The sequence below is a fragment of the Oncorhynchus tshawytscha genome, linkage group LG13 (genome assembly GCF_018296145.1).
Source record: "Oncorhynchus tshawytscha isolate Ot180627B linkage group LG13, Otsh_v2.0, whole genome shotgun sequence".
Classification (NCBI taxonomy): domain Eukaryota; kingdom Metazoa; phylum Chordata; class Actinopteri; order Salmoniformes; family Salmonidae; genus Oncorhynchus; species Oncorhynchus tshawytscha.
In genome coordinates, this window is record NC_056441.1 from 78,999,473 (window position 1) to 79,013,843 (window position 14,371).

The 14,371-nt window shown below is 44.8% G+C and overlaps 1 protein-coding gene across 4 annotated transcripts in view; it reads right to left on the reverse strand.

The window, feature by feature from the left end:
* Positions 1 to 1,915: 1,915 nt before the first annotated feature.
* LOC112267285 (glutamate receptor, ionotropic, AMPA 4a) overlaps positions 1,916 to 14,371 on the reverse strand; it is a 154,393-nt gene continuing 141,937 nt past the window's right edge. Inside the window, exons 16-18 of one of the 4 annotated variants that reach the window (XM_042296395.1) lie at positions 9,414 to 9,528; positions 8,291 to 8,428; positions 1,916 to 2,145 (exon numbers count right to left, since the gene is read on the reverse strand). In XM_042296395.1, coding sequence (XP_042152329.1) covers positions 1,987 to 2,145; positions 8,291 to 8,428; positions 9,414 to 9,528 — 412 coding nt within the window. In that variant the 3' untranslated portion in view covers positions 1,916 to 1,986. Of the gene's footprint in view, positions 2,146 to 8,180; positions 8,429 to 9,413; positions 9,529 to 12,910; positions 13,026 to 14,371 lie in introns of all 4 variants that reach the window. The other 3 variants (XM_042296392.1, XM_042296393.1, XM_042296394.1) reach the window with 3 other exon arrangements.

Sequence of the window (14,371 nt, forward strand, 5' to 3'; positions counted from 1 at the left end):
TTTTAGTTCATCTGGTGGGAGATTGAAAAATATACAAATTAAATCATCTAAATGTCTTGTAAACTCTAGAGGGTTAGGAGAGGGAGAGAGATTAAGACTAGGGCTCAGAGTGAGAGTTTAAAGGCTGACTGGTCGTGTCAGTGCCTATAAGAGGCTAAAGGTCAAAGCTAGAGAAGGTCAAAGGTTTAATGTCAGGGGTTAGGTCAAGGGGACTCTGTGCAGTGACCCTCTCAGTGAGAGGAGAGATGAGAAGGAGATACAGAGTGCTCAAAATTCCAGGCCAAAGGAAATACTACCCTCGCAACTGCTGTCAATGCCACCAAAATGTCTGGTACTTCATTTTTTTGTTATCTTTCTTTCTCCCTTTCCTCTCCAGACTGCTGTAATAGCCTTTAAAACAGAAGAGGGTCAGACAAACTAACATGGCTAGAGGATTAAACACAAAGAAGATCTGGGACTATTGTACGTACAGAGGCTATGTTCTCAAAATGATGGACAAAACAACAGAATAAACACAACATGGGGAACAAACAACTAGAAAGAAAAGGAACATCTTGTGTGGTGCCGAAGATCACTCTGCAAGAGTGGACCCTGTGTAAGTGACGTGTGTGTTTGTGGATGTGTTTGTGAGTGTCAGATTGACATTCAGTGTGGATTAGGACACACAAAGACTGTGTAAATGAATCATTATCAAAACACCCTTTAACAGAACATATGTCATGGCCTCACTCAATGGTGATAATCTAATGTTCTATAGCTCTCTGTAGATGTATAGATATATATTCATTTGTACTGTATATAATATGTATTTATAAAAAGATGTATTCATAATTACAAGTGGCATTTTGTTATATTCATTATTGCAATGAATTATTACCTAAGATGGTTAAAAAAGAGAGGTGATTTCAGTTTTGCTACGCAGTTATTTACAACAGTTTAAAAAGCAAGCTTCTGATACAGTACCTCCCCCTCCACTGAAAAACAACATGGCTACGTCTCAGTTCTTTAGACCAGGGGCCAAGCTGGCTAAATGTGGCCCTGGTCAAAAATAATGCCTTATACTGGGGATAATGTCTCATTTGAGATGAACTTTGATACGTTTTCTTCACTTCTCACAGAATGTACAGTTTTACCTCTGTTCCACGCCCAGAGAAGTGATACATCTAGTTGCTATTTAGCGTTACTGTCATTTTATGGATCATTTCAATAACTATTACTCCTTTTTGTAGTTTATTTCTACAAACCCCTGTGAATCCTATGGTTGTGTTAGCCGTGTGAGTTTGGAGATATCCATCGAGTTGTCGTCTATTACTTTAACTTCAGTGATCACTGTGTTGTTTTTGCGAGACGCTAACCAAAGTGTTGTAAGAAAGCATGTTCGTCTGACCAGTTCACGGCGAAAGAGCAGGTTTGTACAGTCCAATGTTTTCAGGTTTACAGTTTTCTGGTCTTATAAGAGATTCTCCTGCCGCTTATTCCTCGCAGGCAAGTGAAGATGATGAAGATTATGATGATGTTTGTCCTAAAGCATAGTTTCCTGGTATTGGGTCAGGGGTGTGGCTTGTTAGAGGAGCCATTCTATCACGTCGGCGCAGATAAAGTCACGTCTGCCTGCTCATGACGCTGCCCAAAGTCTTCGTCATCAACATCGCCAGCTTTTTGTTCATTTCGGTTCCTGTGTCGTTAGTGTGCTGACACTGTCAGTTTGGCACCTTGTTGTCCTTGTTTCATGGATCTCCCAACGTTTACACTCATATGAGGAATTTGTGTGATGGCGATCGTCATATTTCTCCCCCCTCTCTCCCTGTAGTTGCTGTTAGCTTGCTGGCGGTCTCTGGTCTGTGTGTGTGTGTGGCATCGGGGTGGTAATGATGTAGCCGTGTGTGTGTGTGTGTGTGTGTGTGTGTGTGTGTGTGTGTGTGTGTGTGTGTGTGTGTGTGTGTGTGTGTGTGTGTGTGGTTAAGGCACAGTGTGTGTTTTTGGTTTTCAGGGTAGGCCCGAGGGTAGGGAAAGCCCTGGGTGTCTGAGGGAGTGGCCAGCATGGACGGCCTTAGGGCAGTCCGGGGTTAAGACACGCCCATTCTCACCCACACTGCCCGTGATTGACAGCCGAGCCTTGTTCCGCATGGCTTCTGTGAAGGGCAGCTGGATGGGGTGATGAGAGAGGGAGGGGCAATGGGAGGAGAGAAGGAAAATAAACACTTGAGTTTATATAATAGGACCCTAATGAATAAAATACATCAATCACTGTGCAAACATAGGAACACACAAATACACACACACACCCATCTCACGCACACACATTACACAAGCATTAGCATTGAAACATACAGGTAACTGCCAAAATAAAGGAAAACGTTGTGTAAAAGAGGAATACAAAGTATTCCGAACAAATATATGAATGCAACATGCTTCAAATTGAAAGATTTTACTGAGTTACGGTTCATAGAAGGAAATTGAGGTCCTGGGTTGGCGTGGTTACACATGGTCTGCGGTTGTAAGGCCAGTTGGACATACTGCCATATTCTCTACAACAGCTTATTGTTAAGAAATCAACATTCAATTCTCTGGTAACAGCTCTGTTGAACATTCCTGCAGTCAGTGTGCCATTTGCACGCTCCCACAAAACTTGAGAAATCTGTGGCATTGTGTTGTGTGACAAAACTGCACATTTTAGAGTGGCCTTTATTGTCCCCAGCACAAGGTTCACCTATGTAATGATCATGTTGTTTAATCAGCTTCTTGATATGCTACACCTGCCAGGTGGCTGGATTATCTTGGCAAAGTAGAAATGCTCACTAACAGGGATAGAAACAAATTTGTTCACAACATTTGAGAGAAATGAGCTTTTTCTGCTTTCTGGTTCCTTTTATTGCAGCTCAATAAACATGGGACCAACACTTTACATGTTGCATTTATATTTTTGTTCAGTATATATTTAAAGCAGGTGCTTCCACAATGGTGTGGTTCCTGAGTTAATTAATTAAGCAGATAACATCCCATCTTGCTTTGGGTAATGTATACAAATGCCCAGTTGCCTATTATTTTGGCTACCATGGCTAGAGGAAGACATCTCAATGACTTTGAAAGAGAGGCCTCAAAGAAACACTGGGGTGGGGGTGGGGGGAGAGACCAGATCTCAACCAAATTGAACACTTATGGGAGATTCTGGAGTGGCACCTAAGACAGAGATTTCCAACACCATCAACAAAACAGCAAATGATGGAATTTCTCACGGAAGAATGGTGTCAAATTCCAGACACATGCAGATTCTACGCAAAGGTGCATTGAAGCTGTTTTGGCCGCTCGCTGTGACCCAACGCCCTATTAAGACTCTTTATGTTGGTGTTTCCTTTCTTTTAGGCAGTTACCTTTATCTAAACTAACATTGTATAAAAAAGGCAGGCAACAACATACACACAGATGCTCAGGATACGTTTCAGATACGTTTGGGTTAGACATCTGCATTACAAGGTGACCATGCATATCTGGTGTCTTGGTTTGAAAAACATGGAAGGTCAGGTTTTCATAGTAAAGTATAGTAAAGTGAGGATTTGTACAGTAAGGTAAGGTTTTGTAAAGGGAGATTTTGTACAGTAAAGTGAGATTTTGTACAGTAAAGTGAGGTTTTGTACAGTAAAGTGAGGTTTTGTACAGTAAAGTGAGGTTTTAGAGAAAAAGGGGAAGTGAGGGTTGTTTCCCAGATTTAGAATTATAGAGAGAGACTGACTCCTGTTTTGTCATGGGCAACACTTTATAGGAAAACACTACTTATTGATACACAATGTGCCTAATGTTTCCTTTGGAAATGTTCTGTGTATCTCTTTTGCACCAACAGGGGTAAAACATTTCATATTTTCTAATCCCTTCTTTTTATCCTTCAGTAATGTTGGGACTTTGTCAAGCAACTGGTAACCAACAAAAAAAGCTACATTTGCCATGATTTCTGTGTTAATATGGAGAAATGAAAAATAATCTCTCTTTTGTATACATACTAGTTGTGTGGCTAAGCTGAAAATGTAGACCCAATAGTAAACTTTGTGATAAAAGCACCCAATTTGGCACAGAGGTAGATAGATTTACACTACCATTCAAGAGTTTGGGGTCACTTAGAAATGTCCTTGTTTTTTAACTTTGGGATGATGCGAATTTTCGCAGCTTTTTCTTAAAAATCGCGCAACATTTCAGCGCCCTGCTACTCATTCCAGGAATATAGTATATGCATATGATTAGTATGTGTGGATAGAAAACACTCAGACGTTTCTAAAACTGTTTAAATCACGGCTGTGACTATAACATAACGTCTGTTTCATCGAAAAGCGCAGGAAAATCTGATCACTGGAGATGGAAAAAAATATCCATGCGCCACTCCCATGAATTGTTAAAGGTGAACCGTAATATATGGGGCCGAGCTTGCAGTACCTACAGCTTCCACAGGATGTATAGAGTCTCCTCATTTGAATCTGAATTGATTCTTGGTAGATCCGACCAAAGGGAACCGATTCTCTCCGACCACCGACCCGAGGCATTGTCTGTATTTTTTTTTCCGGACATTTTTCCACACGGCAGGCTATCGAATTTACATCGCCCACTGATGATTTTTATAGCTTATTGACGTGTAGTAATACCTAAAGTTGCATTAGAAAGGTATTTCGAAGTGTTTTGTGAAAGTTTATCGTCGACTTTTTAACTTTTAAAAAATGACGTTACGTTATGAAACGCTATTTTTTTCCGTTTATCACACAGTCTTCATAGATCGATATCTAGGCTATATATGGACCGATTTAATCCAAAAAAAGACCCAGTATTGATTATGGGACATCAAGGAGTGCCAAGAAAGAAGATGGTCAAAGGTAATGAATGTTTTATATTTTATTGTGCGGTTTGTGTAGCGCCGACTACGCTAATTATTTTTGTTTACATCCTCTACGGGTCTTTTGGGGTGTTACATGCTATCAGATAATAGCTTCTCATGCTTTCGCCGAAAAGCATTTTACAAATCTGACTCGGTGGCTAGATTCACAACGAGTGTAGCTTTAATTCAATACCTTGCTTGTGTGTTTTAATGAAAGTTTGAATTTTAACGAAAACGATCAGTGACGCTCTAAAATATCCGCTGATTTGATCCCCACAAGGGAACATCCTCCCTAATTAAAGAAAAGCACATTTTTTTGTCCATTAAAATAACATAAAATTGATTTGAAATACAGTGTAGACATTGTTAATGTTGTAAATGACTATTGTAGCTGGAAACGGCAGATTTTTTGTAGAATATCTACATAGGGGTACAGAGGCCCATTAATAGCAATCATCAAGTCTATCATTTTAAAAGTTGAATTGATCATTAGAAAACCCTTTTGCAATTATGTTAGCACAGCTGAAAACTGTTGTGCTGATGAAAGAAGCAATCAAACTGGCCTTCTTTAGACTAGTTGAGTATCTGGAGAATCAGCATTTGTGGGTTCGATTACAGGCTCAAAATGGCCAGAAACAAAGGCATTTCTTCTGAAACTCATCAGTCTATTCTTGTTCTGCGAAATGAAGGCTATTCCATGCGAGAAATTCCTAAGAAACTGAAGATCTCATACAACGCTGTGTTCTACTCCCTTCACAGAACAGTGCAAACTGGCCCTAACCAGAATAGAAAGATGAGTGGGAGGCCCCGGTGCACAACTGAGCAAGAGGACAAGTACATTAGAGTGTCTAGTTTGAGAAACAAACGCCTCACAAGTCCTCAACTGGCAGTTTCATTAAATAGTACCCACAAAACACCAGTCTCAACGTCAACAATGAAGAGGCGACTCCGGGACGCTGGCCTTCTAGGCAGAGTTGCAAAGAAAAAGCCATATCTCAGACTGGCCAATAAAAAGAAAAGATTAAGATGGGCAAATAGAACACAGACACTGGACAGAGGAACTCTGCCTAGAAGGCCAGCATCCATCTTCACTGTTGACGTTGACTGGTGTTTTGACTGGACAGAGGAACTAATGGACAGAGGAACTAATGGACAGAGGAACTCTGCCTAGAAGGCCAGCATCCATCTTCACTGTTGACGTTGACTGGTGTTTTGACTGGACAGAGGAACTAATGGACAGAGGAACTAATGGACAGAGGAACTCTGCCTAGAAGGCCAGCATCCATCTTCACTGTTGACGTTGACTGGTGTTTTGACTGGACAGAGGAACTAATGGACAGAGGAACTAATGGACAGAGGAACTCTGCCTAGAAGGCCAGCATCCATCTTCACTGTTGACGTTGACTGGTGTTTTGACTGGACAGAGGAACTAATGGACAGAGGAACTAATGGACAGAGGAACTCTGCCTAGAAGGCCAGCATCCATCTTCACTGTTGACGTTGACTGGTGTTTTGACTGGACAGAGGAACTAATGGACAGAGGAACTAATGGACAGAGGAACTCTGCCTAGAAGGCCAGCATCCATCTTCACTGTTGACGTTGACTGGTGTTTTGACTGGACAGAGGAACTAATGGACAGAGGAACTAATGGACAGAGGAACTCTGCCTAGAAGGCCAGCATCCATCTTCACTGTTGACGTTGACTGGTGTTTTGACTGGACAGAGGAACTAATGGACAGAGGAACTAATGGACAGAGGATCTCTGCCTAAAAGGCCAGCATCCATCTTCACTGTTGACGTTGACTGGTGTTTTGCGGGTACTATTTAATGAAACTGCCAGTTGAGGACTTGTGAGGCATCTGTTTCTCAAACTAGACACTCTAATGTACTTGTCCTCTTGCTCAGTTGTGCACCGGGGCCCCCCACTCCTCTTTCTATTCTGGTTAGAGCCAGTTTCCATAACAAAAATATCAATTTCCAGCTACAATAGTCATTTACAACAATAACAATGTATTTCTTGATAATTTGATGTTATTTTAATGGGGAATTTTTTTTGCTTTTCTTTAAAAAACAATGACATTTCAAAGTGACCCCAAACCTTTGAATGGTAGTGTACATATATAGATATGGAGACAACCCAGATTTGGCCCCTTGTAGGCGTGGCCGCTACTACAACAAAAAAAATGTAAATGCATATTTATCTTCCAGTCAATGTCTCTATTCCAGGTCGAGAGTCTCATCTTTCAGATACAATTGGAACTAAAAGTCGGATGGCACCGGCGCCCTTATCGCCTATATCGCCCATGTCGGTGGCCATCATAGGTCGTACCGGTATGTCAGATTAGCTCAATCGGGCAATTTCCTAGCCACTGAGTATCACAGAAACATGACACTTTGAATGAATAACATAATTTCTTTCAAAACAAGTGGCTATGGATGAAATTGATCTAAATATCATTCAAAAAAACATACAAGCCTGTTTTATTTTGAAACATCAAATATGACTATAAATGTGTGCTTTAACAAATATATGCTTATTTTGGGGAATTTAAACCATTTACTTGTGTTACAAAAGGTTAATATATATATATTTTTACTGCTAGACAGACAGTCTCTTTGCAATCATTACCAATTCAGGGTAAAACATTATCCCAGTTGGCACTTTTAAGACAAAAATATGTTGTCACTTTTAGGGTTCGCATCAATAAGCAGACATCCTCTATAAAGTGTTTTGTTGATTTGAGCGTATTCTTCTCTAACTCCTCATTTGGGATGTTTTGGGCATCTCGAGTTCTAGAACTCTGATAGGGGGCTTAACTGGTCCGTAAAACGCCAGTCCTCCAATGAAGCAGTCCTGCTGGTTTTCTGTTCTCCCTGATCTGGTACCTAACTGGTCAATCAATCAATGACCTGCTAACCAAGGCCTTAATCAGTCACTTGTTAGAACAGTGTTAAAACCAGCAGACACTGCAGGCCTTGAGGACAGGAGATGTGCACCAATTTTCGAAATTCTCATGTGCTGAATGTGTAGTGTACAGAGTATGGACAGAATGCAGGTGTATAACACCATCGTCATCATCTGCAGCCAAAGACGATGGAACCAATTTGCAACCTGCCCCCAGAATCCTCTGGGGGGAAGCGCTATACAACAACGATCAGAAAAAGAAACTGAAACTCAAACATAAGAAGCTGTCACAACAGAACAAAAAGGAAACAACGTTCCACAATGCTTCACCACGGTCACAACACTGGTCGGCTGTTGCCAGAGGCTACACGCACAAGAAACTTCACACCAGCCCACCTATAGGAGGCCCTAAGTCCTACCCCTATATCTTGACCCCCTCGGAGCCGTATACGTTGTACCCCTCTCTATAAGTGGCTAAATTCTGGGTGCTGGGAGAGGGGCTGGGGCAGTGAGGGGGGCTAAGGTCCACCTTCATGCGCTTGGCCTCGGCACGCGACTTGTAGCAGAACTCGACCAGGGCCACCAGCATGGCTAGGCCCAGACCCCCCACCAGGATGTAGAAGACCCCAGCCACGTTGCTCAGGCTCAGGGCCTGGGAGGACTTGTCCTGGGAGGGGCACGGAAAGCACAGGTTTAGAGAGAGAGACAGTGGCGCTAGTGAGACACAACAGGCAGCTTTAGAGTATCATCAACATCATGACTAAGTCTTAGTTATTTTTTAAAATCACAATAACATCTACTACTTTAACAACAACAGCCACTACCACTACTATGACTAGTCTGCTAGGGTAAGCATTTCTACTACTGCCATCATAATAGCTTATTACCTACAAGTGCATATAATACATCTATTACTACTACTATGACAGTACTACTTCATCTACTACATAGCTACTACTAATGCATGACTACAATTAAAGTAAATAAACATTTGAATGTATTTTTACAAGTATTAAGTATCAAGTCGAGGATGACTTGTACACCGTACCAATTAAACTATGTTCAGTCATTGTATTGATCAGGCTTTTGGATGAGTGATGATAAAGTATTCTATTCAGACAGTCTTGGTTAAGGTCCCTAGGATTTTAAGAACTTCACTGGCATTCTTAAGAGTTCTCTGATGCTCTAAGAATGTCTCAAGTGTTCCTCTAAAGACATCTGTAGTGTCTAAGGACATCTTAAATATTCCAAGATTATCTGTAGTTTTATCAAACTCATGATGTTTCAAAGAACCTCTCCACACGTTGACTTGTCTTCTACCCAGAGTAACCCAGAGAATAGTAAACTGAAGGGTATTCTGAGATTAAGCCCATTATTATGAAGGCCATAACACATTTTCCAGAATTTATGCAGTATAATAATTGTTGCTTTAAAATCCTATTCTAAAGGCAGATGTGGCATAGGCAGAAGACTAGCAGTGATACAACTAGAAAGGTATTCAACAGTAAATCAATCAACTATTATCATTTGATTATTTAGATTTGACTGATGCTAATTCTAATGCAAATCCTAGTCTCCAGGCTAATCTGGAGGCGTGCCTGTCTGTCACACAGTGAGGGTGTTTGGTCCCCCACTCTGCCCGTGAGACTGACCTTACTTCCCGAGTCCTTGGGTCCACACTCGCCCTTATCGTACCACCATTTGTTTTTCAGTTTGTCTAAGACGCCTGCTTCACTCAGTTTCAAAACCGCAAGGTTTACCGGGGTTCTTGGCGTGTAAAAATAACATAAATAACATCATAGGTCATGTTATTTTATGTTATTAGGTCACATACAGTCAGAACTGTCACATAAATGGTACTGCTTGGTAAAAGTGACCCAGTCTGGGTCCCACTGAGTACATGTGTGTATGCTCATTGGGGGGGCTGAGGGGGGCGAGGGCTAAGCGAGCTACAGACATATGAGTGGGACCCCCCTGTATCACTTCAGGTAACACGTCCATACTGCCCCAGCCGACGCTACATACGCAGAGGCAATTACTGTGAACACAGAACTATTGTCAGGGCCTGCTCACATTGGGAGAGGGGACTGCATGGGACAACTTACGGCACGTCATTAACAAGCCCCGAGTAAGAGATCTGAAAAGGAATCTAAAAGGCACCAAACAATAAAGTACATTATCTCTCGATTTCATCACATCCATCAACCTCTCTATCTCTCCCTCTATTTTCTGACAGTCTTCTAGACCACACTCCTCTCTCCAGAGAATACACTACCGGGTTCTAGACCACACTCCTCTCTCCAGAGAATACACTACCGGGTTCTAGACCACACTCCTCTCTCAAGAGAATACACTACCGGATTCTAGACCACACTCCTCTCTCCAGAGAATACACTACCGGGTTCTAGACCATACTCCTCTCTCCAGAGAATACACTACCGGGTTCTAGACCACACTCCTCTCTCCAGAGAATACACTACTGGGTTCTAGACCACACTCCTCCTCTCTCCAGAGACTACACTACCGGGTTCTAGACCACACTCCTCTCTCCAGAGCAGACATAACAGGGTTCTAGACCACATTCCTCTCTCCAGAGCAGACACTACAGGGTTCTAGACCGCACTCCTCTCTCCAGAGAATACACTACCGGGTTCTAGACCACACTCCTCTCTCCAGAGAATACACTACCGGGTTCTAGACCACACTCCTCTCTCCAGAGAATACACTACTGGGTTCTAGACCACACTCCTCTCTCCAGAGAATACACTACCGGGTTCTAGACCACACTCCTCTCTCCAGAGAATACACTACTGGGTTCTAGACCACACTCCTCCTCTCTCCAGAGACTACACTACCGGGTTCTAGACCACACTCCTCTCTCCAGAGAATACACTACCGGGTTCTAGACCACACTCCTCCTCTCTCCAGAGGAGACACTACCGGGTTCTAGACCACACTCCTCTCTCCAGAGAATACACTACCGGGTTCTAGACCACACTCCTCTCCCCAGAGAATACACTACAGGGTTCTAGACCACACTCCTCTCTCCAGAGAATACACTACAGGGTCCTAGACCACACTCCTCTCTCCAGAGCAGACATAACAGGGTTCTAGACCACATTCCTCTCTCCAGAGCAGACACTACAAGGTTCTAGACCCCACTCCTCTCTCCAGAGCAGACACTACAGGGTTCTAGACCACACTCCTCTCTCCAGAGAATAAACTACAGGGTTCTAGACCACACGCCTCTCTCCAGAGCAGACACTACAGGGTTCTAGACCACACTCCTCTCTCCAGAACAGACACTACAGGGTTCTAGACCACACTCCTCTCTCCAGAGAATACACTACTGGGTTCTAGACCACACTCCTCTCCCCAGAGAATACACTACAGGGTTCTAGACCACACTCCTCTCTCCAGAGAATACACTACAGGGTTCTAGACCACACGCCTCTCTCCAGAGCAGACACTACAGGGTTCTAGACCACACTCCTCTCTCCAGAGCATACACTACAGGGTTCTAGACCACACTCCTCTCTCCAGAGCAGACACTACAGGGTTCTAGACCACACTCCTCTCTCCAGAGAATACACTACAGGGTTCTAGACCACACTCCTCTCCCCAGAGAATACACTACAGGGTTCTAGACCACACTCCTCTCTCCAGAGAATACACTACAGGGTCCTAGACCACACTCCTCTTTCCAGAGCAGACATAACAGGGTTCTAGACCACATTCCTCTCTCCAGAGCAGACACTACAGGGTTCTAGACCACACTCCTCTCTCCAGAGAATACACTACCGGGTTCTAGACCACACTCCTCTCTCCAGAGAATACACTACCGGGTTCTAGACCACACTCCTCTCTCCAGAGAATACACTACTGGGTTCTAGACCACACTCCTCTCTCCAGAGAATACACTACCGGGTTCTAGACCACACTCCTCTCTCCAGAGAATACACTACTGGGTTCTAGACCACACTCCTCCTCTCCCCAGAGACTACACTACCGGGTTCTAGACCACACTCCTCTCTCCAGAGAATACACTACCGGGTTCTAGACCACACTCCTCCTCTCTCCAGAGAATACACTACCGGGTTCTAGACCACACTCCTCCTCTCTCCAGAGGAGACACTACCGGGTTCTAGACCACACTCCTCTCTCCAGAGAATACACTACTGGGTTCTAGACCACACTCCTCTCCCCAGAGAATACACTACAGGGTTCTAGACCACACTCCTCTCTCCAGAGAATACACTACAGGGTTCTAGACCACACGCCTCTCTCCAGAGCAGACACTACAGGGTTCTAGACCACACTCCTCTCTCCAGAGAATACACTACAGGGTTCTAGACCACACTCCTCTCTCCAGAACAGACACTACAGGGTTCTAGACCACACTCCTCTCTCCAGAGAATACACTACAGGGTTCTAGACCACACTCCTCTCTCCAGAGCAGACACTACAGGGTTCTAGACCACACTCCTTTCTCCAGAGCAGACACTACAGGGTTCTAGACCACACTCCTCTCTCCAGAGAATACACTACAGGGTTCTAGACCACACTCCTCTCTCCAGAGAATACACTACAGGGATCTAGACCACACACCTCTCTCCAGAGCATACACTACAGGGTTCTAGACCATACTCCTCTCTCCAGAGAATACACTACAGGGTTCTAGACCACACACCTCTCTCCAGAGCATACACTACAGGGTTCTAGACCACACACCTCTCTCCAGAGCAGACACTACAGGGTTCTAGACCACACTCCTCTCTCCAGAGCAGACACTACAGGGATCTAGACCACACTCCTCTCTCCAGAGAATACACTACAGGGTTCTAGACCACACTCCTCTCTCCAGAGCAGCCACTACAGGGTTCTAGACCACACTCCTCTCTCCAGAGCATACACTACAGGGCCAAAATTCCTGCTTTTACAGTAATTGCTCTCCTATCTCTCTCTCCATTCCTCCCCTCCTCTCCATTTCCCCCTTCTCTCCTTCTTTCCCCCCTCGTTTCAGACCGAGGGGAGTGGAAGTAGGAGGGGGCGATGTGGTGATGTTCATCAGTGATCTGTGTGGCCGGGGCAGATGCACGCATTACTTCCCGAACACGGTTGTACCGCGGTCGGCGACAGAGAGGCTAACCTTGGAGTCCCCTCCCCCGCTGCCACACTCTCCCTTGTCGTACCACCATTTATTTTTCAATTTGTCCAACAGGCCCTGCTCGTTGAGTTTTAACACAGCCAGGTTGACCGCATTTCTTCAGAGGGATAAAACATAGTTGGTCAGAGGAGGGATGGAGTATCAGCCAATGATGAGCCAATGGGATGAGGAAAAAGGAACGCCAGTGATTGGTTGGAAGGTATCAGATTAGAGGACACACACAACCCTCCAGACAACCCTCTCTCTTTCTCTTTCATCTCTCTTCCAGCTTTTACATCCCACCTTATTATAAAGACATATTTGAATATCGGAAGCCCATTGGTTACATTTGTTATGCCAGTTTGCTGTAGCTAAATCAACATATAGAGAGAGCCAAATAGCCCAAACCCCTTTCATTCAGTCCACCTTAACCGCATAGATAAAGGCTATTGTCTGAATGACGTGCAGCTGGGCGAGTAAAGGGGAGTGGTGGAGCCCTGGTTAAATGTTGTGTTAATCTCAGTCCCCTGATGACATGGAGCTAACACCCTGCTGCTGGTGTTCTGGTCCCTGATGACACGGAGCTAACACCCTGCTGCTGGTGTTCTGGTCCCTGATGACACGGAGCTAACACCCTGCTGCTGGTGTTCTTTTCCCTGATGACACGGAGCTAACACCCTGCTGCTGGTGTTCTGGTCCCTGATGACACGGAGCTAACACCCTGCTGCTGGTGTTCTGGTCCCTGATGACACGGAGCTAACACCCTGCTGCTGGTGTTCTGGTCCCTGATGACACGGAGCTAACACCCTGCTGCTGGTGTTCTGGTCCCTGATGACACGGAGCTAACACCCTGCTGCTGGTGTTCTGGTCCCTGATGACACGGAGCTAACACCCTGCTGCTGGTGTTCTGGTCCCTGATGACACAGAGCTAACACCCTGCTGCTGGTGTTCTGGTCCCTGATGACACGGAGCTAACACCCTGCTGCTGGTGTTCTGGTCCCTGATGACACGGAGCTAACACCCTGCTGCTGGGGTTCTGGTCCCTGATGACACGGAGCTAACACCCTGCTGCTGGTGTTCTGGTCCCTGATGACACGGAGCTAACACCCTGCTGCTGGTGTTCTGGTCCCTGATGACACGGAGCTAACACCCTGCTGCTGGTGTTCTGGTCCCTGATGACACGGAGCTAACACCCTGCTGCTGGTGTTCTGGTCCCTGATGACACGGAGCTAACACCCTGCTGCTGGTGTTCTGGTCGCTGATGACACGGAGCTACACCCTGCCGCTGGTGTTCTGGTCCCCGATAACGCAGAGCTAACAACCTGCCGCTGGTGTTCTGGTCCCCGATGACACGGAGCTAACACCCTGTAGCTGGTTTTCTGGTCCCCGATAACACGGAGCTAACACCCTGCCGCTGGTTTTCTGGTCCCCGATGACACGGAGCTAACAACCTGCCGCTGGTGT